Consider the following 27,189-nt stretch of genomic DNA (forward strand, 5'->3'; position numbering starts at 1 on the left):
TGAAACAGAAATGAAAGATGCGGCTAAATTTAAAAAAAAAACAAAATGAGTTTAATTGAAGTGCATCGCAAAAAGGAAGGGCCAATTGCGCAAATAGATCATGTGACGTCAGAGTGCGCGGATCCTCCCCTTCGGGTCGGGTCACCGCGAGGGTCGCACCTGGTTAAAACGACGCCGTTTTGATCTGTTATTTAAAACATATTTTTTTCTCTAAAAGCATTTACCTGATTGAAAAGAAAAAACAAAAAAAGCTTCTATGGTACTCTGCTAGGGTTTAATCCGTAGCGTCCTCGCGCCGCCGTTTAGCCAGTGCCGGCGCTCCGATTGCGACGGAGACGACCACCGTTCGGCGTCTTCGACGAAAGAGGTTAGATTTCCCCTTTTCCTTTTTGTGTTATCTTATTATTTTTTAAAAAAAATCTAAAGAAAGAAAATAACGAAGAGGGAAAAAAAAGATTAGAAACCCGATTTCACCTTCAAAAGTACTGTATTCTCAGTATTCTCCTTTTTCTTTTTCAATCCCCCCTTTTTCATACAAATCTAGGCTTTTATAGCCTACGAAAATACATTAGTTTACAATCCTTTTGTTTTGTGGACTCTTAGTCCGTTTTTATTTGCAGGTGGTTGTGCGAATGGCGCGCGTGGAGGGGCTGATCTCCGAATCCTACGGCGCTTGGAGAGGTTGCTGGAGGCGGGGGGAACCACTTGCGACTAGGGTTTTTCTTTTAATTTTAATGTGTTGGGCTGTTAGCTGCCAGGTTTAGGGGTTATTGGGCCACTTATTTGTTGGGTCAGTACTGTTTTCTTTTTGTATTTAAACCCAAGCCAATTGGGCCTTATTACAGCTGCCCCTCTTTGCTCATTGTCGTGTAACGGGAATAGAGCAAAGACTACAAGGCCCAATTGTGTCTGGTCTTATTGAGCCTCAGCTTCTTTAATGCTTCTCTTCTTTAAGTAGCCTTGTTCCTTCCTACTGCATCTTCTGAGGTATAGGAACTGGTGCTCCAATCTACTCCACTGGAATGTCGGGGGGGATAGGATTCATATGTTGTAGCTTCTCAAAAGAACAAAATTTACTATCTTTAATCTGTTCCAATGCAACTTCAGGGAGATAAGACTTATAGCTTCAATTTGTTCTGCTACAACCAAAAGATAAATCTTGATGCGATCTGCTCTACTGCAACTTCAGAGAGATAAGACCTGTGGTTTTAACCCACTCCATTGCAACTTCAAGGAGATAGGATTGGTTAATTTTGTCTGCTCCACTGCAACTTCAGGGGGATAAGACTTGTATCTTCAATCTACTTCACCACCAGTATGGGAAGACAAGATCTGCTCTTTCCGATCTACTTCACGCCAATACATGAAGACAAAATCTGCTTTCTTCGATCGATTCCACTGCCGACCGGGGGAATAAAATTACTGGCTTCAATATACTCCACTGCAACCTCAGGGAGGTAAAATCTGCCATCTTTGATCTGCTCCACTAGTGCTTAGGGAGATAAGATCTGTAATCTTCAATCTACTTCGCCACCACTATGAGAAGATAAAATCTGTATATTCGATCCACTTCGCTACCGATATAGGAAGACAGGACCTGCTATCTTTGATCTACTCCACGCCAGTACATGAAGATAAGATCTATTTTCTTCGATCTACTCCACCACCAGTATGGGGAGACAAGATCTGTTTCTTTGATCTGCTTCGCCACCAGTATGAGAAGGCAAGATCTGGTATCTTTGATCTACTTCACGCCAGTACATGAAGACAAGATCTGTTTTCTTCGATCTACTCCACCACCAGTATGGGGAGACAAGATCTGTTTCTTTGATCTACTTCACGCCAGTACATGAAGACAAGATTTGTTTTCTTCGATCTACTCCACCACCAGTATGGGGAGACAAGATCTGTTTCTTTGATCTACTTCACGCCAGTACATGAAGACAAGATCTGTTTTCTTTGATCTGCTTCGCCACCGGTATAGGAAGGCAAGATCTAGTATTTCTGATCTATTTCACGCTAGTACATGAAGGCAAGATCTGTTTTCTTTGATCTGCTTCGCCACCGGTATGAGAAGGCAAGATCTGGTATCTCTGATCTACTTCACGCCAGTACATGAAGACAAGATCTGTTATCTTTCAACCTACTCCACTGCTGCTCAGGGAGATAAGGTTTTATGATTCCACCGACCTGTTCTCTGTGGAACGTGAACTATATGATGAGCCTAATTATGCCTAGTGATTAGGATGTCATGATCAAATGAATCAAATGCTCCTGACTAGACATGTATGAATGACATTTGAATGTTATGTCATGAAAAATGAATGTTTAAAGTTATTATTGCTCATTAAGGCTTCCTTTGTGACAACAACGCTTCGTCAAAACTTGGAAATCTTAATCTTGACTCTTGACCCCTAGATATCTTCGACCTTTTAACCCGGTGAAGTCTAAACAATAGTCATGCTTCAAGCTCCTGTATTATTTAGAAATTTCTAGAGTAATATGAAAAACTTCCCTTGTGAGAGTTTTATTAGTCCATTAATCGTCATTCTAACGCAACATGCTTGCGAAAAGATCATAACAAAATTAATTTGAGAGCATAGCTCGCAATGGATTGTCAATGATAGAGGAATTGTCTGGGTACATTTATATTGAAAAAGAATGAAATATTCTAAAACAACGAATTCAATACAAATACTATGAATAGGTGCCCCAAATATCTCTGCTTGAATTTCTCTATACAGCTTTCCGAAGACCCTTCTGAATTCAACACGTGTTTAGGAGATTCACAGTATTTTGTTGATGCCCCAAGATGTCATCTATTCCTTTCTGCCGATTTAGGTACAACAAGACTACCACGTGACAATCAAAATTTGAGCCGTCCTTTTCAGGTTTTCAACTCAAACCCCTTTGGTCTTAAGGTGCCCTTTACTGGTTTTCACCCTAGCCTCTCCATTTTTTTTTGGAATCAAAGCGCCCTTTGCGGGTTTTCACCTTGGTTCCTTCCTTTCTTCAAGTAAAGTATCTCTTGACCGAATCTGAATTTACTGGATTAGGCAAGTTTCTTCCATCCATTTCAGCCAGGATCAGGGCTCCTCCAGAAAAGGCCTTTTTTACGACATAAGGACCTTCCCAATTCGGCATCCATTTCCCCCTAAAATCTTTTTGTAAAGGAAGAATTTTTCTCAACACCAAGTCCCCCTCGTGAAATTCTCTAGGTCGAACCTTTTTGTTGTAGGCTCACATCATTCTTTTTTGGTACATCTGACCATGCTGAATAGCCTTTAGCCTTTTTCCTCTATCAAGTTCAACTGATCGTATCGAGATTGAACCCATTCTGCTTTATCCAATTGTAGCTTAGTCAAAACCCGGAGAGAAGGGATTTCAACTTTTATGGGCAAGACTGCCTCCATGCCATAAACTAAGGAGAAAGGCGTTGCCCCGGTAGAGGTCCTGATTGACGTTCGATAAGCAAGAAGGGCAAATGGTAATTTCTCGTACCAGTCCCTGTAGGTCTCCGTCATCTTCCCCACAATCTTCTTTATATTTTTATTAGCCGCTTCTACTGTACCATTCATTTTTGGGCGATACGGCGATGAATTGTGATGTCTGATCTTGAATTGACTGTAGACTTTTGCTATTGAGCTGTTGTTCAGGTTCAGCGCATTGTCGGATATGATTCTTTCAGACATTCCATATCGACATATGATCTCCCTTTTCAAGAACTTACTAACTGATGACTTTGTAACGTTAGTATACGAAGCAGTTTCTACCCATTTGGTGAAGTAGTCAATAACCACAAATATGAAATGATGCCTATTTGAAGCCTTCGGTGATATTGGCCCGATGACATCCATACCCCACATGGAGAAAGGCCATGGAGAAGTCATGACATGCAGAGGCGAAGGAGGTGCATGCATTTTATCACCATAGATTTGACATTTATGGCACTTTTTGGATTAATTGATGCAATCCCTTTTCATGGTGGACCAGTAATACCCGGATCTCATAATCTGTTTAGCCATTGTGAACCCACTAGCATGCGTTCCACAGATGCCCTCATGGACTTCATCCAGGATTTTCTTTGCTTCCACGGCGTCCACACATCTTAACAGTACTTGATCTTTTCCCCTTCTGTATAAGATCTCCCCATCTAAGACATAATCGATGGCTAGTCTTCTCAGAGTTCTCTTTTCATTCTCCGTTGCCTGGCCAGGATACTCACAATTTTTTACATATCGTAGTATATCTTGATACTAAGGACTATCATCGATTTCTCCTTCTTCAATATTGTAACAATGAGTCGGGTCTTCATAGATGCTCATTTGGATAGGCTTCATATCCCCATGTCTGTTCACCTTGATCATGGAGGCTAAAGTAGCTAGTGCATCAGCCATCCGGTTCTCATCTCGTGGGAGATAGCAAAAAGTGATGTCCTCAAACTCCTTAATCAATTCGAGGACCAACTTTCGATAACTGATTAATTTGGGATCTCTCGTTTCCCATTCACCCCTAAGCTAATATATCACCAATGCTAAATCTCCATAGACCTCTAGCACTTTGATTCTATAGCTGCACGAATACCCATGATGCATGCTTCGTATTCTGCCATGTTGTTTGTACAATCAAAATCCAATTTGTAAGTGAAAGGATAATTATCACCACTCGGGGATACTAAGACTGCCCCAATTCTATTGCCCACAGCGTTCGAGGCTCCATCAAAGTTTAGCTTCCAACTGTGACCTTTTTGGAGATTTTCTTCAGTAGCGGCTACATACAACAAGTCTTCATTCGGAAAATCAAAACTTAACGGTTCGTAATCTTCCAAAGCCCTACTAGCCAGAAAGTCAGCTATTGCGCTCCCTTTTACAGCTTTTTGGCTCACATAGACAATATCAAATTCAGACAGTAAGATCGGTCATCGGGCCATCCTCCCATTCAAAGCAGTTGACTCCATCATATACTTTAACGGGTCTAACTTTGAGATTAGCCAAGTTGTATGGTATAACATGTACTGCCTTAATCTTCGGGTTGTCCAAATCAAGGTACAACATAACTTCTCAATAGGCGAATATCTCATTTCACAGTCAGTGAATTTCTTGCTGAGATAATATATCGCCCTTTCTTTTCTCCCCGTTTCATCATGTTGGCTTAGCACACACCCCATGGAATTATCAAATACTGTCAGATAAATATCAACGGTCTATCCGGGCTAGGTGGTGACAGCACTGGAGTGTTAGACAAATACTGCTTCACCTTGTTAAAAGCTTCTTCGCATTCTTCATCCCAAGTACCAGGATTATGTTTCTTCAGAAGACGAAATATAGGGTCACATTTCTCAGTCAGTTGTGAAATGAACCTAGCGATGTAATTCAGTCTTCCGAGGAAACCTCGAACTTCTTTTTGAGTGCGAGGTGGAGGTAAATCTCGTATTGCCTTGACTTTGTCTGGGTCAATCTCGATTCCCTTTTCACTGACTATGAAGCCTAGCAACTTTCCTGACCTGGCCCCAAAAGTGTACTTCGCTGGATTAAGCTTGAGCTGGAACTTTCTCAATCTTAAGAATAACTTTTTCAAGACTTGCACATGTTCCTCCTCCATTCTAGATTTCACGATCATATCGTCAACATAAACATCGATCTACTTATGCATCATATCATGGAATAAGGCTACCATGGCTCTTTGGTATGTCGCTCCCGCATTCTTTAACCCAAACGACATTACTTTATAACAAAACGTCCCCCATAACGTAATGAACGTAGTCTTTCTCATGTCTTCAGGATGCATCCTTATCTGATTATACCCAGAAAAACCATCCATGAAGGAAAACAATGAAAAACCTGCAGTATTGTCTACCAATGTGTCAATGTGGGGCAATGGAAAATTGTCCTTTGGACTAGCCTTGTTCAAATCCCTGTAATCCACACACATTCGTACTTTTCCATTTTTCTTCGGAACTGGTACGACGTTGGCCACCCACTCAGAATACTTAACTTCTTGCAAAAATCCGGCATCAAGCTGTTTCTGGACCTCTTCTTTTATCTTCAACACGATATCAGGTCTCATCCTTCTGAGCTTTTGCTGCACTGGTCTGCAATTTTCTTTTATAGGAAGGCGATGGACTACAATGTCAATACTCAACCCAGGCATATCTTGGTATGACCATGCAAAGATATCCTTGAATTCCTGGAGTAGTCTGATGAGGTCTTGTCTCGTCTTTGCAGAGATGTCAGATCCGATCTTCACCTCTTTTCCGTCCTCTAAGCTCACACTTTCTATTGATTCCCTATGAGGTAGGATTTACTTCTCGGCCCTTTCTACCATCTTCAACAAGTCAGGAGACAAACCACAATCTTCGTCATCCTCAAAATCATGCGATCCCTCTAAACACATGTTTCGTTCAAAAGGAGACTCTAAATTTGTAAGAGTGACATTCGTATCATTGATATCGTAGGACCTGTTATAAAAATAATATGGATTCAGGAATTTGTTTGGTTCGATATAGTCATGAATGAAATGCAATTGTAGTTTGGGAGAAATTCAAAATAACTGCTCTTATGGAAAGAAAGATTTGCTCCAAAAATGACTGCAAAGATGAACTTTATTAAAATAAAAATTTTTAGACATGAGCCTATTTCACAAAGGAATCCTTATCACTTCTAGGCTAAAAGCAATAAGGGTGTTTTGGACATTACTTTGAGGAAATCCTAAAAACGACAGGTATTTCTTCTGCAGTCCAGTTGTTTAGTGCCCTTCCCGACTCCTAAGGACGAATATCCGGCAAAGTTCTTCCTCCCGTCGCTTCTTCATACACGGCATGAATACTCTCTAACTCCGTGTTAACACTTCTGACTCCTAGCATTCCTTGATAGACGAATCCTCCCGATACAAAAGTCTTAGATAGGTGAGGAAAGGTCATGGGTTCTCATTTGACTTCATCACCTGTCAAACGAGCCTTTCTTCTCTCTTGCTTCTTTTCTTGCTCTATCCTCTTTTGCCTAGCATCTGGCTTGTATCCTAAGCCAAAACGGTCCTGTTTGTCTTTCAACACTGGAGTCTCAACTCGGCCTTGAAGATTTTTCCTCAATCTTTTTCTCGGCAAAGCTCCCTTTCCAACTGTCAATTGCAAACCCACCTTTGTGGTCTTTGATATTCTCGGTATCGGGATCTTGTTTCCCTCACGGATGAATATTGCATTTACGAACTCCAAGGAATGGAAAGAGCACTCGATTGCATAGTCATTTGTTTCCAAATAAGGCGCATCATTAGTCACAGATGCAATAATATCTTCTACAGCATTTATCGTCACTACCCGGCCTTCTGACACCAGCTTCAGTTTTTGATGTAACGATGACGGTACCGCACCTGCTGAATGAATCCATGGCATTCCTAATAGGCAACTGTAAGAAGGCTTGATGTCCATAACCAAGAAGTCTACCTCATAGATAGTTGGGCCAATTAACAAGGGTATGTCAATTCTTCCCATGACCTTCCTCTCGATGCCATCAAACGCTCTCACCACATTCTGCCACGACTTCATATGTGAACTATCAATAGGTAGCCTGTTGAGCGTGGATAGAGGCAATACATTCAGTGCTGGCCCGTTGTCTACCAGAACTCCCGGTAATATGCACCCTTTACACCTTGCAGTGATGTGTAAAGCTCTAGTAGATCCCATACCCCCATGTGGTATTTCATCATCGCTAAAGGAGATGAAGTTATCAGCGCTTATATTGCCAACCAGTCGATCCAACTTGTTAACAGAGATATCGTCGGCCACATAAGTTTCATTTAGCACATTCAATAGTGCATTTCGATGTCCCTCCGAGTTCAGGAGTAAAGCTAGCATAGATATGCGAGCTGGTTGTTTGTGCAGCTGTTCCACAGCGTTGTACTCGCTATGCTTTATGAACTTCAAGAACTCTCTAGCTTCCTCCTCTTTGATTGGTTCATTGACCAATAATTCAGGTTCGACCACATTCTTCTTCTTTCCAACCAAATTTTCTTCTCTTATTGGCTCTACTCGATCTTTCATCTGTTCGCAGTGCCTTCCTTCATCCTGATCCTCTTTACTGATTATATCCTCATTCCCCGGGATTGTCACATTACAATCGTAATTCCAAAGAACCCTCCTATTATCCTTATATGCAAACACAGCCAGTTTTTGAATGATTACTTTTGGCGTTATACGTGCCCCAACCTCACTGTTCTGAGGTCGCGAAATGATGACCACAGGATGGTTAGCCTTCGAAACTCCCAATGCAAACTCTGACGCGCATACATGATTCTCCTCTTGAACTCCTTCACAGAATTCCATCTCCCTATTATCCATCATACCTTGTATCATGGCCCTAAACTCCATACACTCTTGAATTTCATGCCCCACTTCATGGTGGAACTCACAATAGTTCCTCCTCTTTTCACAACTTCCTTCTGAGACGATTAGTCCCCTTTTCACCATCTCCTTCCAGACCCATCTCAAAGGAGTTTTCACGTCCGCAATGTCTGCCTTGATTTTTCTGTCTTCGCCCATCATATTTACCCCACCATCAGTGTGGTTTGGTAATGGGTTTTCTGCCTTGGTCGAGTTATCAAATTTAACGACACCCATACCAATGAGCCTTTCAACCAACTTCTTAAAGGCCGTACAGCTTTCTATGGAATGCCCTGTTGTTCCCGCATGATAGTCGCACTGTGCATTCGCATCGTACCATTTGGGATACGGGGGTTGCAAGGACTTCAGATAGAAAGGGGAAACTACGTGTGCGTCAAATAAATTTCGGTATAGTTCCCTGTACAACATAGGAATTGGTTTGAATTGGGGCCTCTCAGTATTTCGCCTTGTACCGACCTCTTGTCTCGACGAGCTTTGCTGATTGGCAGCCACTTTTCCTGGTTGACTCACTGTTACTGACTTCGAGTAACCCTTGTTGTACATGCTCGCGCTGTTCACCTCGTTTTCCTTCCTCCTCGAAGCCGATCTTCTGTTACTCTCTCCAGAATCGATCTTCCCACTCCTGATGGCATTCTCAATCATCTCGCCATTCATGACTATGTCAGGGAAGCTTTTTGTGGCACTTCCTAACATATGTGTAATGAACGGTGCCTTCAGGGTGTTAATGAACAACATGGTCATTTCCTTTTCCAGGAGCGGTGGCTGAACTTGGACTGCGACCTCCCTCCATCTCTGTGCGTACTGCCTAAAGCTTTCGCTCGGCTTCTTCTCCATGTTTTGAATGGTGATTCTATCAGGAGTCATGTCTGTCACATGACTATATTGTTTCATGAATGCTTGTGCCAAGTCCCTCCATGAACCAATCGTGGTACAGCTCAGCTGATTGTACCACTTAGATGCTGCCCCTGCTAGGCTATCTTGGAAACAGTGTATTAATAGCTGGTCATTGTTAACGTATCCAGCCATTCACATGCAAAACATGGTGATATGAGCCTCTGGGCAAGTCGTCCCATTGTACTTCTCGAATTCTGGCATCTTGAACTTGTGAGGGAGTACCAAATATGGAACTAAACTCAGCTCTTTTGCGTCAACGCCTCGATAACCCTCAGTGACCTCCATCGCCTTGAACTTCTCATCGAGCCACCTACACCTTTCCTCTAACTGTTTCGGTAACTCCTCCTTCATTCTTTCATTCTCAACCACTTCATCAAAGTCAGGAATCGCAGAGTTAACAGGATTATTTTCAGGATTAGAATCCGGCCCAGTTTGGAAGTTTGAAATACCAGCCCGAAACTGCTGAGGCATGATGGTGACAGTTGACTTACGCGGGTATTCAGCTTGAGTTCGCACATGTGGAGGGGTGAAACCTGGAGGATAGAGAGGTTCATCATCATTTCCCTCATCGATATTTGCCATGGGGCCCTTTCCTTTATCACTTCCCTTGGTTATCAGTTGGGTTAACTTTGCCACTATATCTTCTTGGGATTCTCGCATCTTCTCAGACATCTCTTGTTTCATCTTGTCTAACCGCTCCTGCAACTGTAGCTGAAGTCGGTCCTGCATCTCCTTCTGATACTGTTCGAGCTTTGCTAATCTCTGATCCGTAACCTTTGTCTTTGCTCGAGTGCCGTATTGGTGTTGGATTGGTTGGTTGGTTTCCAAGTTAACTGAACAATAATTTTAATTAATTAGGATTAATTAAAGGTTTTTAATGCATATGATGCGGAGCATGAGATGAAAGCAAGAAAGTCGTTAATTATGATTCAATTCCACTTGGAAAACTTTATTAGAAAACAAATCCCTTTACATAGAATAGACTACAAATACGACTTTGCCCTAATACTTAAGACCTTGATTTTTTGAAGTAACGAGACTAACTCCCGTCCCCGGTCTGACTCTAATTCATACTTTACACTCAACGTGTCAGCTTGAATTGCCAGAGTTTTTAGGTGATTCGCTACTTCCCGAATCTGAACCAAAGCTTCTCCCATAACACGATCCCTGCTTCTGACTTGATTCTGGAAATAATGAAGCTGTTCGCTTTGATGATCTTCGTTTGCCTCCAAATACTCAATCCTGGCTTCACAGTTCTGCAATGCCACCTTCAGTTCTTCTATAGTTTTCTTCATTTGTTCGATCCTGCTTAAACTTGCTTGCAGTTCCACCACTGAATTACGATTTTGGTATTAATGAACAATCTTCTCAAGTTCGGCCACTCTAGCATTTAGTTGATCCCTTTCATCCTGATTTTCTAACAAACTCTTCTCAAGCGATCTATTTTGCATCTTGGCTTCCTGGAATCTTTCTTCCCATCTACTAGCTTTGGCCTTTTCTTCTTGAACCTCTTGACGCCACTGCTCTGAGGTTTTTCCCGACTCAGCAGTTCTCACTGACAAACGTAGTCTCTTATAATCCGTCTTCAAGCTGTTCAGATCTTCCTCGACTTTGCGCTTCCCTTTTCTCAGGCCTTCGGTTTCCAATTTCTGAACATCTATGTCCAACTTTAAATTCACCTTTTCTTCCTCTATTTGCTCTATTTTCTTCTCTAATGTTGCATTTATTCTTTCGAAGTCTTGCTTTATGATTTCCAGCTCAGAAGGGATGACACGCAAATGCTCCTCTATTGACTGACTATTTTCTGGACTTGGCCCAGGAATGTTGTCATTAATCCTTCTAACACACCATTCGTTGTACTCAGAAGTTGTCATTGGACCCACGGCTAATCTCTTCATTCGGCGAGTCTGATTCCATGCATTGGCCATCTCACGAGCCTTCCTCTTGTAGCCATCATCCTTATATGAAAATTCACACTCAGCTAGTCCTTGAGTGGTAGGCACAAACTGTCTTAACCTGTATTGTCTTAATACTAGCAATGGAGCATAACCAACAGCTCCCTAAATCCCGAGCAACGGAACCCAGTCAAAATCCCCACACCGATATAGGATATCATCTGGAAGCAACCACGGAGTTCTCCACTCGACGTTCTCCTCTTGCAGATTCTGAAAGATTGCCATCCATTTCTCTTCTGTAATATCATCTCTCCTTGACGTAGCCACTATATCTTTCAACGGTGAATAACTTTCAGAAAAGACTTGATATGAAACCTTATCAACCTTTCAAAAGTGGTTATGGAACCACCCAAGTAATAGTTGTGCACATCCAATAAATCTGCCCTCTCCCGTTCTTCGACATGCATTTAATGACATAAAAGTTTCTGCCAAAATCATCGGAACTAGCGTAACTCCCTTATCAAGTTGATCAAATAAATCAGTGACCGTCTCGTCAATATGTCCCAAAATCTTAGGAAACACAATTAAGCCATATATACTCAAAGCAAAGACGTCTACTTTCTTCCTCATATCTGGGTGTGCTAAAATGAGGTCCCTCAAACTTTTCCAGGGAATACACCTGCTATCCCCTTTTTACTTAATCCGAGCCGTAACCCACCGCTCACTCATCCCTGTTATATTTATCAGCTTCTTCAAGAAAGTCGGTACATTTATCGCTTTCGAATAAATTCTATCTACCTGAACCTTCGAACACCGAAGTAAAGCTGTGTACTCCTCTATCGTAGGCACCAAATCAACCTTCCCGAATGTGAAGCAACTGTAGGCCGGATTCCAAAACTGGGCAAGAGCTCGAAATAGACGCTTGTCTACCTTCATGTCAAGTAAATAAGGCAAATCCCCATAATTCAAATAGAATAACTGCCTAACCTCATTATCCCATTGATCCCAAATCTCCTTCAACTCCTGCAAGTTGTTCTGAGCTACGCTAACACGAGTGAAGTCTCATAACTCTGATACGTATCCCACGGCCAAACTATCACCTTTTTCATGCTGTATCTTCTCAGACTAAGTCCGGATAGCCGCATTGTCTTCCACTCTATCAAGAAACCTATTTCCCATGATAAACTTTCTACATGGCTACCGAATATGAACCAATGCCCTTATAATGAAATGTCATGCAATTATGATGTCATGCAATCAAAACAAAATAAACCCAAGTCAGTATCAAATATAAAGATATAATCCAATATAAAATAATAAGAACACTTATTTAGGAATCTACTAGGGTTCGGTATAGTTCTACCTAGGGCAAGTTCCTAAAGCTCACTATATGAGGTTTAGTTTCTAGAGTAAGGGTACTCGAACCAGCAGATTCCTCGATCCTCACCCATTATAGGCTCATACGGATCGAGTTCAGTTCAGGGGGACACATTTCCCTATGGCTGCACGGAGATGAAAATCTCACGAAGAAATAGGTACGGATGTATCCCAGAAGCGGTCCACTACCCTGCACAGAGGTGAAAACCTCACGAATGACTAGTTTCTCGCTCCCACTTAAGGGTAAAATGCAAAATGCAAATGCAAAGTTACCAAAATACCATGATAAAACATCAATGAATGCAAAGGAACTCATGAATTTTTTTAAAAACTTTTGATTTTCGACACAAAGACAAATATGATCAATTTGTGGCTCGATTCTCTATGTCCCCAGCGGAGTCGCCAAGCTGTCGAAACCTCTTTTTTGAAAACAAAAATTTTGGTTATCGACTTAAAAAAATAAAAACTGGAGTCACCACCGATCCTTTATTAAGGTGTGATCGGTGCACCTTAAAAATAATTTTGGTCTGCGAAATTTGAGAAAAACAGGTTCGGGAGTCAGTTACGCACGAGGAAGGAGTAGCACCCTCGTAACGCCCAAAATTTGTACCAAATTGATTTTATTTATGCCTTGGTGTCGAAAACTTGAAAAGATTTTAAAAGGAAACTTTTTTTATTTCATGAATGAATTAAAATGATAAGACATTCTTATTTCAAAGAAATAAAATACCACACCTAGTAAGTTAAGGCACAATGTTTTTAAATCTTCAAAATACCCGAATATTGCCTTTTGCTTTTGAAAATTCTTATTTCGAGAAGAAAATGCCATGACCAGTAAGTTAGGACCCAACATTTCGAATTCCCGAGAATAAGCTTTTATTTAAAATTTGCAAATTTATTGCAAAACAAATACTTGGCTTTCTAAATTCATCGAAAAATAATCGCAATCCAGTAAGTTAGGATACAATCTTTCCCGAGAATCATGGATGTCAAATATTTTGGAAATTTATAAAAATAGGATGATTTTAATGCTTCGATAAAACCAAAATACACATTTTTAAAAAAAGGATATGCTAAAAGGGGTAATGCATAACATGAGATCAATATTCTAATTTCAAGCATATATGAATAAACATTTACAAATATATACAAGTAGGTATAATATACAAATAAATTTACAAAGAAAAAGAGATACATCAAATAAAAAAAACTAATAATAAATGCATGTATATATGTGTACGAAAATCATGAAAATAAAATAAAGATAAAAAAATGTATATGTGTATATATTTACAAAATAAAGTATATAAAAGTTTTAAAAAAATATAAAAATATACATAAAAACGTATGAACAAAATGTATTCATAAAAGCTTAAAAATATATATATATATATATTTAAAAAAATGCGTATATATTATATATAAAAATATGTGTGTTTAATACATAAAAAAATGCATATATATATATTGTAAAAACCATGCGTGCATGAATATAGAAATAATGATAATAACCATAATAATAAATAATATAACAATAATAAATAATGGTATAATGATAAATATTTTAAAAAAATAGAAAAAAACTAAAATGGACTAAATTGAACTTAAAAACAAAAAAATGGGGTAGATTCGAAAATAAATAAAAGAGGACAAACTTGAACATGCGAGCAACTATGGGGGACTAAAAGGGAAATTAATCCCACCCTCCAAAACGATGCGCAACGAAATACCGAATTGAAACAGAAATGAAAGATGCGGCTAAATTTAAAAAAAAAACAAAATGAGTTTAATTGAAGTGCATCGCAAAAAGGAAGGGCCAATTGCGCAAATAGACCATGTGACGTCAGAGCGCGCGAATCCTCCCCTTCGGGTCGGGTCACCGCGCGGGTCGCACTTGGTTAAAACGGCGCCGTTTTGATCTGTTATTTAAAACAGATTTTTTTTCTCTAAAAAGCATTTACCTGATTGAAAAGAAAAAAAACAAAAAAAAAGCTTCTATGGTGCTCTGCTAGGGTTTAATCCCTAGCGTCCTCGCGCCGTCGTTTAGCCAGTGCCGGCGCTCCGATTGCGACGGAGACGGCCACCGTTCGGCGTCTTCGACGAAAGAGGTTAGATTTCCCCTTTTCCTTTTTGTGTTATCTTATTATTTTTTTTAAAAAAAATCTAAAGAAAGAAAATAACGAAGAGGGAAAAAAAGATTAGAAACCCGATTTCACCTTCAAAAGTGTTGTATTCTCAGTATTCTCCTTTTTCTTTTTCAATCCCCTCTTTTTTTCATACAAATCTAGGCTTTTATAGCCTACGAAAATACATTAGTTTACAATCCTTTTCTTTTGTGGACTCTTAGTCCGTTTTTATTTGCAGGTGGTTGTGCGAATGGCGCGCGTGGAGGGGCTGATCTCCAAATCCTACGGCGCTTGGAGAGGTTGCTGGAGGCGGGGGGAACCACTTGCGGCTAGGGTTTTTCTTTTAATTTTAATGTGTTGGGCTGTTAGCTGCCAGGTTTAGGGGTTATTGGGCCACTTATTTGTTGGGTCAGTACTGTTTTCTTTTTGTATTTAAACCCAGGCCAATTGGGCCTTATTACACTAGGAATAATTGTTTAATGAAATCATTCGAGATTACACTAAGTACGTGAAGATTGATTACCTTTAGAAATTTCATAACAAAATGGTAAAGTGTGAACATTGTCATTTCCTTTGTCATACGGTACATACTTGTCCAATAAAAAAATTAATATAAAATTAAACAAGTATAAGTTTCAAAAGAAACTAAAAATATGTAACTAACCTCAGGGACCCAAATTAAGTTGAGTACCAAAATCCAAGTGTCTCTCGCAAGTATTTTCAAGCCTTTAAAAATTAATATAAAATTAAACTTGTATTTACTTTCAAAATTTTGTAAATCCATAAAATATTAACAATCCACCTTAAATTTTTAAATCTAAAAAATAAAGAATTATATCTTGAAAATAAAAAAAGCATTATGATATGTACTATTGCATGTTTTAAACTATTTTTGTTTTCAAATTCATTAATATATTATATAATTAAAGATTGCTTTTTATTGTTTTATTTAAGAGTTAAAAGAGAGATTATGAATAATTCTATAATAAAAAAATAAAAATTAAAAGAAAAGAAACTATTTAACATAAGAAAATTAGGGGAAAAAATCAATAATTCAATAATTTAAATGAAAAAAGAAAGAAGAAAAAGCTAAATTTTATATGTTTTTTAATTTTCGTAAAATATAAAAACTAAAATTTGAAAAATTAAAATATAAAGACTACCCTCTCAATTTTAATAAAGTAAAAAAGCTAAAATTTATAATTAAACAAAATTAATCTTGATAATTGCCAATAATGCTTATAAATAGGTTCCGACAATTCTAGATACTAATATCAAAATCTGTTAGAGCATGGGGATAAAAACAAACTTATGAGAAATTAATGAATGTTTCAAGGCGTAAATCAATACCACTTTCTTTAAAGTTCTATTTGCCCCCACCTATATATGGTTTGCAAAAGAGTTACTGGCAAATAAACTTTGATGATACAATGAAGCCTAGTAACTGTCTATGTTTTGCACTAACAGAAACAATCCACTAAACACCGAGCAGAGTATAACAATGATATCAATTTCTATATAAAATTTCTACAGTAATTAACTATTTCGAATTACACTGACATCGTAAGCATTGCAACCATTGGTAAGTATTTAAAATTGTTAGAGTTGTGTGACCCAAATTTTAAGAGATTGCTCGCAAGTCAAGTTAAACAAAAATATATTTTTTTTCTAGAAAATTTAGTATTTATTAGTATAATATATTTAGCATTTATTAGTATAGTTTATTTGACTTACTAATTTAGCCTATAAATAGGCTCTTTTACAATATTAGAAATACATACCCATTAGATTAGAACTCATAACACATTCAGAGAATTTTGTGTTTACGTTTTGTGGGTTCTTTGTTTTTTGGGTTTTCGGGGTTTAGTTTTTATCTCCATCTTTTGTATTCTTCATTCTTTTGCTATTATAGTAAAATTATATTTGCCTGTGGTTTTTTATCCTCTTTGGAGGGATTTTTCCACGTTAAATTTGTGTGTTCATCTTCTCAATTTCTTCTACTATTTTTACTTGTTTGTTGCTTAATCGGGACGATCCTAACAAAAATTATGCTCATAGTGAAGATAAAATAACCGTTTGAAATTAAGTTTGCCTTGAAGGCGAAGCAACCATTTGAGATTACAATGATGTAATAAGAAGGATCATTGTTCAATGAGATCGTTTGGGATTATGATCAATATGTGAACAATAATTGTTCAATGAAATCGTTTGAGATTATATTGAACATGTGAGAGCTGATTAACATTAATTGAAAAAGTATAATAAAAATATTATCTTTAGAAAAGTCATCAAAATGACAAAACGTGAACATTGTTATTTTTATGGTCATACATTATATATTTTTCTAATGATATTTTCAAAATTTTTAAAGGGTATAATGATATTTTCCCAAAATTTTAGAGGGCTATGACCCCCACTTTGAGAAATTATATCATAGCTCTTCTACATGTTCTTACTTTTTTTTTAAACCATAATCATTAATAAAAAAGGAAAAGAAAAAACTCTGCCTACAATCTATAGTGTCAAGAGAACAAGGTCAAAAAATTTCATCCAAAGAATCAGTTTATATTGGGCCATATAATGATCACGTAAATTAAAAAAAAAACTTTTTAGGAAAATTTACAATTAACCCCTCAAATCCCTAACAAATATTTTTAAAAAATAAAAAATGGAAGCCTTGGAAGACTAAAAAATCATGGGAAATATTATATAGTTAGAGAAAAACAAAACCGAATAGTCTGGATAAGATAAAAAGTTTTTTACACTTCAATACGATATAGGAATCAAAGTTAGGTGTGGATTAGAACTCCGAATATATATATAAACGGGCACTAATTTATTCATACTAAAGTTTTTTTGTTAGCAAACCTATCATTGTTGTCGAAATCTTCTTGAAATCGACTTTATTTTGAAAACAAAGATGGAGTCGCCACCAACCTTTTTTACTTAGGTGTGATTGGATCACCTCAAAACTCGGTCATTTTAATAAAACATTAGATTTGTTAAAACGATAATATTTAGTCTTACAAATCCAAAAAAAAGGGTTCGGGAGTCGGTTACGTATGAGGAAAGATTAACACCCTCATAACACCCAAAATTGGTACCTAGTTGATTACTTGATGTTTTGATGTTGGAAGTTGAAAATTCAAAGAGAAATTAAACCATGATCCCTCTTTGTTTGCATGATGTTCTTTAAAACCAATTAGCTAAATTAAATTTTACGAAAAGGCCCTATTACGAGTTATTCGAGGAGAAAAGATCGTACCCCGTGAGTTAGGGCACGATGCTTGGAATCCTCGAAAACCAGAACAAAGGCCTTATTTTAAATCTTGTTTTTATTCTTTTTTTAGAAAAATAAATAAATAAATAAATAAAATAGATATTCGATTACTTTAGTTTTAGAAAGATGTCATACTCCGTAAGTTAGGAACACAACTCCTCGAATCCTAAAAATAATGAACATTGCCTCAGTTTTAAATATTTATTATGCATTACGTAAAACGAATGTAACTTTTAAAACGATATACATTTATTTGGGCAAAGTAAAAAATGATATATACATTGTGATATGACCCATGGAATAGTGATAGCGAAATAAAATGAAATAGTCATGTAGGTAAAAAGTGAAATGACGATATTAGGATAATAAGCAAAAATAAATAAATAAATAAAAAGAAATAAAATGAATGAGAAAATAAAAAATAAAATAAAAGAAACATGTTGGTAAATAATAATGCAACTATAATAGTAATAAGAATATCGGTTTATAATAATAGCGATAATCATATCGTAACTATTATCATAATAATAAAACGAGTAAATAAAATAATAACAAGGATAACATAAAAATAAATGTGTAAATAAAAGAAAATATAAATAACATAAATGTTAAATACTAAAATAAATAATAAGGGATTAAATTGAAATTTAAGAGAAACTTGACGCATAAATCGTAAAATAAATAAAGAAAAGTGAATAAAGGACTAAATTTAAAATATAACAAAACTAACAGTCTAAATTATAAAGAAAAATAACTTGAAGGATTAAATTAAAATAAGATAAAAACTTTAGGGGGTTAAATGGAAATTATCCCCCTCATATTGACACGCGTCACTCCCCAAGGGGTTCATAGTGGGTTAGGAGACTAAATTGCATAGGGATTTAAATTATGGGCAGAAAATTAAAAAAAATAAAAATGAACAGGACTAAATTGAAAAGTAGCAAAAAAGCGAAAGGGCCAAAGCAAAAATTAGACCCCTTTAAAAATGCGTGGATCTTGAGGGGGTCGGGTTGGCAGATCTTGCCCGAAACGACGTCGTTTTGGGGTTTATGGAACCAGGCCAAAACGATGTCGTTTTGGAGTTTATGGAACCAGGCCAAAACGACGTCGTTTCAATACCCTATTTAAGTTAAAATTTTCCCAAAAAATTTAATTTTTCCTTTGTTTTTGAAAAAAAAACCCTTCGTTTTTTTCTAAAGTTTTTTCTTAGGCCGGCCATGGGGACGACGGACCTCCATCGTGGCTGTCGATCGGCAGCGATGGTGACCGCCTTCTCCGGTGGTTAAAAAATTACCAAAACCCATTTTTAACCCTTTCTTTACAAAGAACTCCGTTTTGGGACAAAAAAACCTAAAATCTCGACAAAATCGGACCGAAAGTAAAGAGACCTTTCGGTTTCTGCATCCCTCCGACGACCGAAACAGGTAAAAAAAACTCCTTTTCTTTTTTTTTTCTATTTGTTTTAAAAAAAATTAATTAAATTAAACAAATCACCTTTTTTTTGTATTAGCTTTTTTGTATTTTTTATTGCTTTCATCTCTGTTCGATTTTTTTAAAAACAAACCTCCTTACAATCTATTTTTTAGGCTTTTTATAGCCGATTTACAATGTTATTTTTTTCTATTTTTCTACTGTTCTTGCTGCCATTGCGTGTTTGTTGTTCTTGTTTTTCCGTATTTGCAGGCGTCTTTGGAGTCAACGATGGGACAGGGGCAATTGGCGGTGGCAGACCTCAGACACGAGAGAGGAGCGGCGGCTAGGGTTTTTTGTTGTTTATTTTTTGAAAACTTAGTTTAGGTTGTGGGCCACTGGGCCATTAGATTTTTTTTGTTTTATTTTGGGCTATTTGTAAATGGACTTTATTATTTGGTTTTTTTATTATTGGGCCCGGGCAAAATTGGGCTCCTACAATTGTTGAAATAAGTTTTGAAGAATCGAAGATGTTCAAGTTAAAGGGTAAAGAGAAAGTTGATGATAGTGATCGTCCATGGCTGGAGCTATTGAATAGTGTTGAAGCATCTACTTCTAGTGAAAGCGAGAAGCTATAGAAATTAACTTAGATGGTATTATCCAAATTTACAGCTCGTCTAGTCACGGAGATGAAGAACAAGAGGATGGTTGAGAAAGAGGGTCTCAAATCTTGTCATGAAGTTGGAGTTAAAGAATCAAAAGACGAGCGGCAACAAAAAGAAGAAGCAAAAGATTAATAATTAGAGAAATAGAGAAGATCCGAAAAAGTTTATGGAAATGGGTTTGGAACCACCTTCGAATATGCCACAATCATTCAATGATTGCATTCAAGACTTGGGTGGAAGTGAAATAAAGATAATTATTCAAAAATTTCTTCAAGTTACTGATTTGATGTCTCAACAGAATCGTTTGTCAATATCTTTGAAACAAATTAAGAGTACATTCCTAAATGAAGATGAAGAGAGAATGCTTAATGCCAAAAGACAAATGGCAGTAGCTTTTGTAGAACCATGCCTTAGTGTATCTACAGGCCTTAGTGTATCTACAGTGAACTTGTCTAAGTGGAACATCGGATCGAGTCTGTCATATATTATAAATTAAGAGTACATTCCTAAATGAATATGAAGAGAGAATGCTTAATGCCAAAAGACAAATGGCAGTAGCTTTTGTAGAACCATGCCTTAGTGTATCTACAGGCCTTAGTGTATCTACAGTGAACTTGGCTAAGTGGAACATCGGATCGAGCCTGTCATATATTATAAATGGAGATTACAGTAAGGTGTTGAAGAACAACAGGGATAGTCTGAAGCCAAATGCAGTGGTCCAAATTTGGTTGTTTCGTGTCCAACCAAATTTGCAGCTCGGTTTTGCCTTGATCAAAGTTATAGACGGAGAAAATAGTCAAGTCATTGATTAAGGATACACCCAACTTGCTGGATACATCAATTAGAGGCGTTAATGATTTTTTTTTCAAAAATAATTTACAAAAAGTATAGAATAATAATAAAAACAATTTATATATAAATCAAAATTTTAATATTAAATATTATTATTAGAAATCAAATTTAATAGCATAAAGGTTTTGACACAAAAATATATATTATCATCATTTTATTATATATTAATTTTTAAATTAATAAAAAGAGATTACAAAAAAAATTACAATTAAAGTGCTTTTGTTTTTATTGAAAATGATTTAATTACAGTTGATAAATTATCAGCTTCGAGGGGTTTGTGTCATTTAACAAAACCTATTATCTGTTTTTAATTAATTCTATTACTCTAATGAAATCCAACTAAATTATCCAACAAAATAAAATACAGGTCCCTATCACAACTTTTTTTTTTTACCTTTATATTGAGAAATTCTATAAATAGAACAATAAAAATTAAAATATGATCTCAACGTGGGGAACAAAATTTCAATGAAAAGAAGAAAAAAAGATTAAAAATAAAACCCATAACCTGATATAGCGCAAAAGGTATTAAATTTCAATAAAAAGAAAATCGTAGGGACATAAAGTGAAAGTTAGAAAAATGAAACTCTAGGGGAGCATATGCGCAATTGAGTTTACCAAGATAGATCGATTGTTGTATGTTCTCATGGGTCAAACCCCATATTGAAACTTCTTCGATTCTAGTTGACCCTACAACAAGATTGCGACATGAAAATTATGTGAAAACTGCTAACAAAAAGGCACGTCGAGAAAAGCATGAAAGAAAGAGTATTACTTTTACATGAATGTAATAATGCTTAGGTATTTCTATGCTTCATTCAGCAACAAAAGATCAGTGATGATGAATATCAAATGGTTGGCTCAAATTCATTACGAAATAATAATATGTAAAAGTTGATGACATTATCTTTCTTATGTTTTGAAGTTAATGCTAAATGTCTCTATGCAATTTAAATTTGAGGTGCAAAAGAAAACCGTATTACTTGGTCAATTAATTATTTAAAATAAAATTAACTTATTAATATTATTATTTTCATATAAATTTATTACTTGGACCGGATATTTGAATTAATAAAAGCTCATTTTATTTTGTTAGGGAGTTAGCTATATTGCTTTGTTGGATTCAAGAGAAATCATAAATTTTATTAACAATCCATGAAAGTAAGTAGATTTAATGTTTAATTTAAAGGAATGAATTATGAGGATGAAATGATGTTTGTTCACTAATTGAGCGAGAAATTAGTCAACTGATTGATGAAAAATTATATAAGGTTTCATTTGCCGCTTTTGTTAAAAAGACGATATGTATTAAGTTGGAGTTTGTACTACTCTTAATTATATTTCAATATTCACCACAATTTGCAAGCATGGACGATCAACAACCATTGTTAAGTAAATATTATATCAATAAATTAATTGATTAACATTTCGATGGGGATTTAGGATATGGACTTAAAAAAACACTATCAATAAAAGTAAGTTAGAGGAAAGTAGTGTTTATTCAAAAGTTAAGTAAATTCACTTGGCATGTATGTAAATAAAGGAAAATGTAAAAAAATTCCCAATGCCCCCTTTAAAGGAAAACCTGAGAATAATAAAGAAAGCCCTCTAGTAAAATTTACACTTTTACAAACTCTGTTGAATCCCAGCCCCGTATGATATTTATTCACTGTAATCTTATTTTTCCCATTTTCTTCAATATGAGTATCTTCAGAATTTTGCGTTAACAAGCTTCTTTGTGTGAGCTTGTGTACCGAACCGTGTCGAATAACTTGGATTCTGATTCAGTTCGACAGTAACTTATGGTTCCAAATCCATTTTTGGAGCACATGTTACAATTGCATCTTCCACGGTGAGGAAGATCCTATCTTCCCCTATCATCTCATGAAACTTTGATGCATGGAGCTTGTCAACCACAGCTGGCCCTGGATTTGCCAAAACAAGCTGCAAAAAGAATGTATTATGATGCATGAACAATAGTACTTAGTTTAATGTAAGGCACGTATGATGTATGATGCATGAACAGTAATACTTAGTTAAACTATGCATGGCATGGATGATGCAAAAAGAACGTATAATTCATGGACAATATTACTTGGCTTAATGTATGGCATGTATGATTCATGAACAATAGTACTTAGTTTAATGTATGCCATGCATGATGTATGATATGAACAATAGTACTCAATTTAAAGTATGGCATGTATGATGCATGAACGATGGTACTTAGTAAAAAGCACGTATGGCATGGATGCCATTACAAATCTTTCGAGTTTAATCTTGATGTATGTTACCTTAACATCTCTCTTCTCAAGGCTTCTGAATAACTCTTCCATGGCATGTATGCCACTAGTGTCAATGTCAGTAACGGCTGAAAAAGAATGTATAAAGTAAGTGACAGTTTGATGCACCCGGAAAACGAAAAATCGAAGACAGCTTACGTGACATTTCGACGATGAGATACTGGACTCCGGGTCGGGAACTTTCTTTTAGTTGTTCTTCTTCATCAGCCAGCCATCTCAAAATCCTGCAAAAAGTTTGCAGTCTGACAATGTCTATACATCCTTTTTGTTACTTCATGTATGTGGAAAAGCTAACCTTTCTTTTACATAGTTGGAGTTGGAGAAGTAAATTGCAGAATCAACTCTAACAATGAGTATGCCAGGAACTTTCGTTGCAGCTGGATATTGAAGGATGTTTCTATAGACCGTAGTCCTCGGGATCTTTCCGAGAACCGCGGTTCGAGGTCTTGTAACTTGTAAGAGGATTTTAGCGAATGATATCGAGACCTGTTGCGACAACAACATGGATCATATAGGTGGATATGTGTGGCAAATCAATAAAAAAACTTAAGAATATGTCAACAATCTACTTATGTTCCTCACCGCTATTAGAAGGCCGATCTCAACGGAAGAGAAAACGACACCAAAGAAGGCTCCCATACAAGCAACAAAGTCGAACTTATCGACCTTCCATATTAGGGTCATTGCTTCAATGTCTACTAAGCTAATCACTGCAGATATAATGATGGAAGCAAGTATTGCATTTGGAGTGTACTTGAATAATGGAGTTATGAGTTCCAATGTTAGTAGCACGACAGAGGACATCACGATATTAGATACGGCAGTATTGCATCCAGCCATGTAGTTTACTGCCGAGCGAGAGAAGGATCCTGCTCGAGCATGTAGATGATTGATATTGGAACATTTTATTTGATTATATAAATCTGAAAGAGGTGATGAATCGTGACGGATATGACTTTCTGTTTTCGTACCTGTGGCCACGTAACAAGATGTCATCGAACCGACGACATTCATTGTTCCCAATGCTACCATTTCCTTGTTTCCTTCCAACTGGTAGTCCTTCATGGAAGCAAATGTTCTTCCAATTGCCACAGCTTCCTAAAAGATGAAAGACACGGCTATTACGATCTAATCTCCTTAAGCAAAATCAAGGAATAAGGGGGCTGGATTTGCATACCGTCAACGCAATCATACCAGCTAAAACACCTATTCTGAAACCTTTGGCAAGATATTCTCCAGAGAAAAATATTTCATTCAAAGATGATGGGTTGATTCCCCTCCTAATATGTTTCACCTGAAGATAAACATTGAGAAAATGAATCTTCATTACTTTTGCAACAAGCCAAGGCTCGTAAATAAATCGAAGAGAAGAAAGGATTATGCATACAATCTGAACACCATGCTTGTCAGCTCGTGTGATGTACACGAAAAAGGTGGAGAGGACAACCGAAATCAACGGAGCAATTGCCGGCACCCAAAATAGTTTCTTCTTCTTTTTCCCCTGCTCAGTTTCATACAGCGTCATGATTACATGAAGAAAGCTTCCTACATATACGATGAACGAAAAAATTACGAACTACGATCTTACAATGTATTTTGCGACCAAGAGGAACGCCAGGAAGGACATTCCTATTAGTATAGTTTCCCAATTCCACTGTACAACAAAGTTTCCATTACGATTAGCCGAATTCAAACATGTTCAATGCCTCAAAAGTATGATGGTAATCACTTACACCATGATGTGCTGCACTCCAAACTGAGCGCATGACGGAGACAATATCAGTTTTCTTCGTAAACTTTTTTATGCCGAGCAGACCCTTAAGTTGTTGAAGGGCAATGGTGATAGCAGCACCAGCCATGAAGCCAACAATGGCAGCATGAGATAGGAAGTCTATTAAGAATCCTAGCCTGAAATTGATCACACCAACCATTCAGCATATACAATATAAACCCGGATTTTCACCATAATGATGAAACATTCAAAGGATAAAGCAAAACAGGTATTTGATAAATCATAAGGCATTGGCTATATTACCTGAAAAATCCAAGTGTGAATTGAGTGATACCAGCAAAGAATGTAGCTGTGAATGCAAGGCGTAGGTAGTCCACCGGATTTTCAGATGGGTCGATCTCATTCTGCAGGAGAGTACCAAGCAAGAGAGACACCACAGCCACCGGTCCAATAGCGATATCCCGTGAGCTTCCCATGAATGCATAAATAAGAGGTGGAACAAAGCTACTATCTGCAATGCAATCCGAAAATCAGTATGATTCCCTCCCACTCCACCATGGAAATACAGTCTTAATAAGTAGAAAGAAGCTTACACAATCCATATTGGGGGTCGAGATTGGCAAGCTTTGCGTATCCAATGTCCTGATGTAAATTACAGTATATTGGAAACAAAAAGAAGAAGAAAATGGAAAATTCAACTACATTAACTCGCAGACAGGGATACCTGTGGTATGCAAAGACTTGCAATGGTAAGACCAGCAATCAAGTCACCTTTGAATTTAGAAAGGCTATAGTTCCTTCCCCATTCAAAAATAGGAAACAGTGCTTGGAAGACTAGCACAAGCTTTCTTGACCTCGGTTGATCCTTAAACTGGCGTAAAGGATCATCGGCGAAGAAAGTTTCCTTCAGGGTGCCTGCAATTTCTTTCAGCAGATTTTGCTTAGGGGGTACCCCTACCTTGTGAACATATGGCAAATTCTCCGAGTTGTGACGTGATGAAGCAGCACTGATGTTATCCATATCCTTGTAGCCAAGCGCATCAGCGACTCGATGACTCATTCCGTCTAGAGATTAGTTTATGACCTACATGATTTGAAGTAGTTATTCATAAGAAGACCTGTAAAGAAAACACTAGCAGCCTAGTACACAACAGTTCAATTTTAATCATATTGAACTTAAGGAACATAAATGCATTTAAGTAAACATACTAACATAAAAAGGTCTAATTTGATCAATGCAGCTAATTGATGACCATAGAAGGGGAGAGATCCTATTTATAAGAGTTCAAGGAGCCCTATTTTCTGAACTATTTAATGTCAAAAAGGAGACTTTGTCATGCAAGAAAATGAATCTAGCTCTCATCTATTCTACATTCATAAACTTTGACAAGTTGAATATAACAGCTGTTTTGGTATTACTTGAAAGGGGATCATCCATGTTGAATCATTAATTATATTTGCATAATCAACATAAACCATATCATTTGTTTAGTGTTGACTTTGTGAGTTGGTGCTTCACTAGTTAAGGCCTATAAAAGTCAAATAGCCAACTTACCCCTAATTTCTTCCGCTACAACAAGGCTTTTACATCATAGTAGGGGATATCTAATTTCAGATTTTGATAAGCAAAAAGAATATTGACACAAATATATATTCAAGACAGTCAATGTATAATAGTTAAGAATAATATTGTCCTACACAACAGATTGGTAATGCCCTCAAACAGATGGAAAGAACACAACAATCTGCCCATGTTTTAATCAACAAATAGTTATAGACCCTTAACAAGTCTGGTAGATTTTGTATTCTCTTGACAAGTTCATAGTAGCTTAAGGGTAATATCATCAAACAGGTAAAAAACTGAAAGTGGGTTTCGATTAAGCTTTTCTAAAAGAATCATAAAACAAATTTTTTATTTCATTCTTTAATCCTATGAACTCTGAAGCATGAACACAAATGAAACCTATATACAACCCCACATTCTCAAATAAAGGGATAAAAGAAAAAGTCACCCAAATTAAAAGATTGTTCTTTTCAGTATTGAAAATATATATATAACTTTATATGACCACCATCCATGGTGAAATCATCATCATCATGCCAAGTTGTCAAAAATAAAAAAAGAAAAGAAAGCATTTGTATGAGTTGCAAAGTCAAAGAACAAAATTCTGACAATGAAAGAGTTCCAAGGAATTTTACTTACAATTCACGAAGCTTGCATTCATCATCATCATCATTATATATATATTAATGTCTCAAC

General features: G+C 36.8%; 2 protein-coding genes across 2 annotated transcripts; both read right to left on the reverse strand.

Moving 5' to 3' along the window:
- Positions 1 to 6,925: 6,925 nt before the first annotated feature.
- Positions 6,926 to 9,037, reverse strand: LOC107919408 (uncharacterized). The gene has a single exon (XM_016848880.2). The coding sequence runs from the start codon at positions 9,035 to 9,037 to the stop codon at positions 6,926 to 6,928; it is 2,112 nt and encodes a 703-aa protein (XP_016704369.2).
- Positions 9,038 to 22,374: 13,337 nt separating this feature from the next.
- On the reverse strand, positions 22,375 to 26,007 carry LOC107919557 (sulfate transporter 1.2). Its single transcript, XM_016848998.2, has 13 exons — positions 25,654 to 26,007; positions 25,523 to 25,571; positions 25,233 to 25,440; positions 24,931 to 25,105; positions 24,786 to 24,851; positions 24,585 to 24,698; positions 24,375 to 24,491; positions 24,169 to 24,295; positions 23,780 to 24,066; positions 23,493 to 23,683; positions 23,336 to 23,421; positions 23,189 to 23,265; positions 22,375 to 22,838 (listed from the first exon to the last, which is right to left on the reverse strand). Exons 1-13 carry the CDS (start codon positions 25,987 to 25,989, stop codon positions 22,695 to 22,697), a joined length of 1,977 nt encoding a protein of 658 aa, XP_016704487.2. The 5' UTR covers positions 25,990 to 26,007; the 3' UTR covers positions 22,375 to 22,694.
- Between the last annotated feature and the right edge of the window lie 1,182 nt (positions 26,008 to 27,189).

Source organism: Gossypium hirsutum, chromosome D13 (genome assembly GCF_007990345.1).
Source record: "Gossypium hirsutum isolate 1008001.06 chromosome D13, Gossypium_hirsutum_v2.1, whole genome shotgun sequence".
Classification (NCBI taxonomy): Eukaryota; Viridiplantae; Streptophyta; class Magnoliopsida; order Malvales; family Malvaceae; genus Gossypium; species Gossypium hirsutum.